General features: G+C 47.3%; 1 protein-coding gene across 2 annotated transcripts in view; it reads left to right on the plus strand.

The window, feature by feature from the left end:
• The window catches only part of LOC113207301 (uncharacterized), a 71926-nt gene that overhangs the window by 11896 nt on the left and 57308 nt on the right, over nucleotides 1–2722 (plus strand). Inside the window, exon 2 of one of the 2 annotated variants that reach the window (XM_052269646.1) lies at nucleotides 76–165. In XM_052269646.1, coding sequence (XP_052125606.1) covers nucleotides 132–165 — 34 coding nt within the window. In that variant the 5' untranslated portion in view covers nucleotides 76–131. The remainder of the gene's footprint in view (nucleotides 1–75; nucleotides 166–2722) is intronic. The other variant, XM_052269674.1, reaches the window with a different exon arrangement.

Here is a 2722-nt window from a genome sequence, read left to right on the forward strand (position 1 = left end):
CCCCCCCCTCCCCCAGTCTCCACGATTAAATCTCATGAGAACAAAACCAGTTTTCAACATCTTCTCCTTTTCCAGTGTAGGAGGGATGCGTGTGTGAACCCAAAGGGAGAAGACCCTCATACCGGCCTACGATGATGTCACTGCTACTGTTCCTGTGCACCTTGGGTGAGTACGTGGGGACGTCATCCCCTAAAGCTTTTATTCGATCTCCCACTACTCCCGCGTCCCCGCCGGAGATCCACAGGAATCCGACATGCGATACTTATTGACAAAACTTAAGATGAGGCAATCTTCGCAAAAGTTATTGTTACGACGAGTTATTGCGAGTTATTGTTTTGTGATGATTTTCGTAACAGTTTATCTCCGTTTTTGTTTTTTTTGCTGCCTGACAAAAAGTTATTACGCCCTGAACGGCGACCACAGCGACGGACGTGGGCAATCGCAAAACATCAACTTTCACGCAAGGCTTTTGCGTGAAAGTTATCGCAAATCCAGCCTCGCAAAGTCGACATCGAAGTCGTCGGATTGATGCGCCTGCTATTCAAGATTTTCGTTTTCCTTCGTCTCCCGCTGCTTCATATATTTTATTAACCCCCTCCCTTTCCCTCCGAGATTCTCCAGGCATGACCTCCATACGGAGGCAGTCATACTTCAGCGCTTTATGCCCGTCTCCCGTGGGCCCTTGCCTGGTGGAGTGCGAAGTGCTCCAGGGAGGAGTAGCTGCCCAAATTTCATCTTGCACCCCTCTCAGCCAACGAACCACACGTGTGTGTATACCGCCGTCCGGAGAGGAAAGGGAGGGACCTAGCGGGAAGAGGAAAGGGGAGGGAGGGGAGGGGGTCGATGTAAATCACATGTGGCCCCTTTTCCCCGGCTGAGAAAGCGTACCGGGTGATTCAGAGAAGACGCAGGTGCGGGCGGGTTTGCCTACCCAAGGAGCCATGGCGCCTTACGGGCAGAGCGGGTAGGCAAACCCGCACGCACCTGCGTCTTCTCTGAATCACCCGGTACTAGATTTGCGATAACTTATTCACTAAACCGAGTAAACTACGCGATAACTGCATGCTGTTTTGCGATTCCCCCCCCCCCCTTTCCCCAATGGCGCATGACAACTTTTTATCACAAGGGCGTGATAAAATTTTCACAAATAAAAACCACTATACAGAATCAGAAAATCTTCACTGGTAAAACAAGTGTTTAATTTTGTACGCCAATTGACGTTTAAGTTCAAGTGTGCATTTTCTCGACACATTGTGGTGTCTAACTATGTTATACGTCAATTGGTGTTTAAACTTTCGACACTTCCGAAACGTATAGCAGTTGCACACCGTATGGTTCCCGATTGACAGCACAGAATTACTGTGTTTGTCCAAGTGTACATAGTTTAAACGTTTACAAAACTTCTAAAATTTGCACACCACGCAATAAGTGTGCAACTTAAGTTAAACACCATGTAATGTGCTAAATCACAACTTGCACACGTTTGGTGTGCAAGTATTGCACACGTTTGGTGTGCAAGTATTGCACACTTGTTTTACCAGTGTTCTTCACATAAACATTCGCAACCAACTTTTGCGATGATTTTATCTTTATGTTTTATCACGCCATATTCTTTTTGCGGGATTTCCACCGACTGTACGTGACACCCTATAGTAATATGCCCGCTGCCCGCTGACGAGATGCGCGATGAAAAAATAACCGCGATCATTTCGGGCTTTCGCGGAAGAGGCGGGGAGAGGTGTGCAAAATTGTCACTCTTCCCCTTTCCATCGGTATGTCCCGGCTATTGCAGCGATGTGCTCGTTTTTTCATTCCATTCAATGCATATTAGAGTGGGTCGTAGAAAAATGATTTTCGAATTGAAAACGTAATAGTGCGGAAAAGTCGCTCTGTCCATTGGAAAATTTAACGCATTTTTTTTATTAAACGGATAATATTTTCCGATCCCGCAAAGCGTTTTAAGTTCTGCATGGTGCTCTCATGGTACAAAGGCTCAAAAAGTGAAATTTCTGGATTTCGTCTTTCTAGCAAACATTTTTTGAAAATGAATCTCGGAACGACCCACTTTAATGCATATATTGTTGGTATGTGGCTCGTATGAGGGGTAAGTGAGCCACCCACTGCTAACACGTGCCATTTCATAGCGTATACGGAAAAACGAAGATATAAAATCGTTAGTATACCTTTGTGTGACTTTGCGTTTGCTCTGGAAAACACCAAAGCTGTGTGCGTTTGGCGCTCGTAAGTCGTAGTTCGCGCCGGCTGCTGTCCGCCAAGAGGCAACTGCTCTAAAAAGGAAGCGAGTCTTCAGTTCAAAATATACTGCTGTCATTGAGATGGCTCTTCAGGAAGGTAAAAATAAAATCCATCAATAGAATAAGTTAGGACAAAAGAAAGGTCGGAAAAATATATTGGAATAGAGACTTTTCGCCCCTTTTCTCCAGTTCTTTTTATTTTACCTTTTCGTGTGCCGCGAACAACCACCTACCTTGTTTTTCGTCTGTTTTTCTTCTTTCTCCTCTCTCGTCGTTGCACCCGGAGGGAGAAAGGAGAAAAGAGACCCGGGAGAGAGGGAGGGGAGGGGGGGGGGCTAGTGTAGCGACACGAGCCAGTAGGACAGAGGGGGCTCTGCTGGTGGCTCTGCGCCCGGCAGGCAACACAGCCGGGCGGGGCCATCGCGGGGATGGACGGTATCGTACGCAGGGGCGGGGCGCGGCGGGGC

The sequence above is a fragment of the Frankliniella occidentalis genome, unplaced genomic scaffold (assembly GCF_000697945.3).
Source record: "Frankliniella occidentalis isolate FOCC.00 unplaced genomic scaffold, Focc_3.1 Scaffold1, whole genome shotgun sequence".
NCBI lineage: Eukaryota > Metazoa > Arthropoda > Insecta > Thysanoptera > Thripidae > Frankliniella > Frankliniella occidentalis.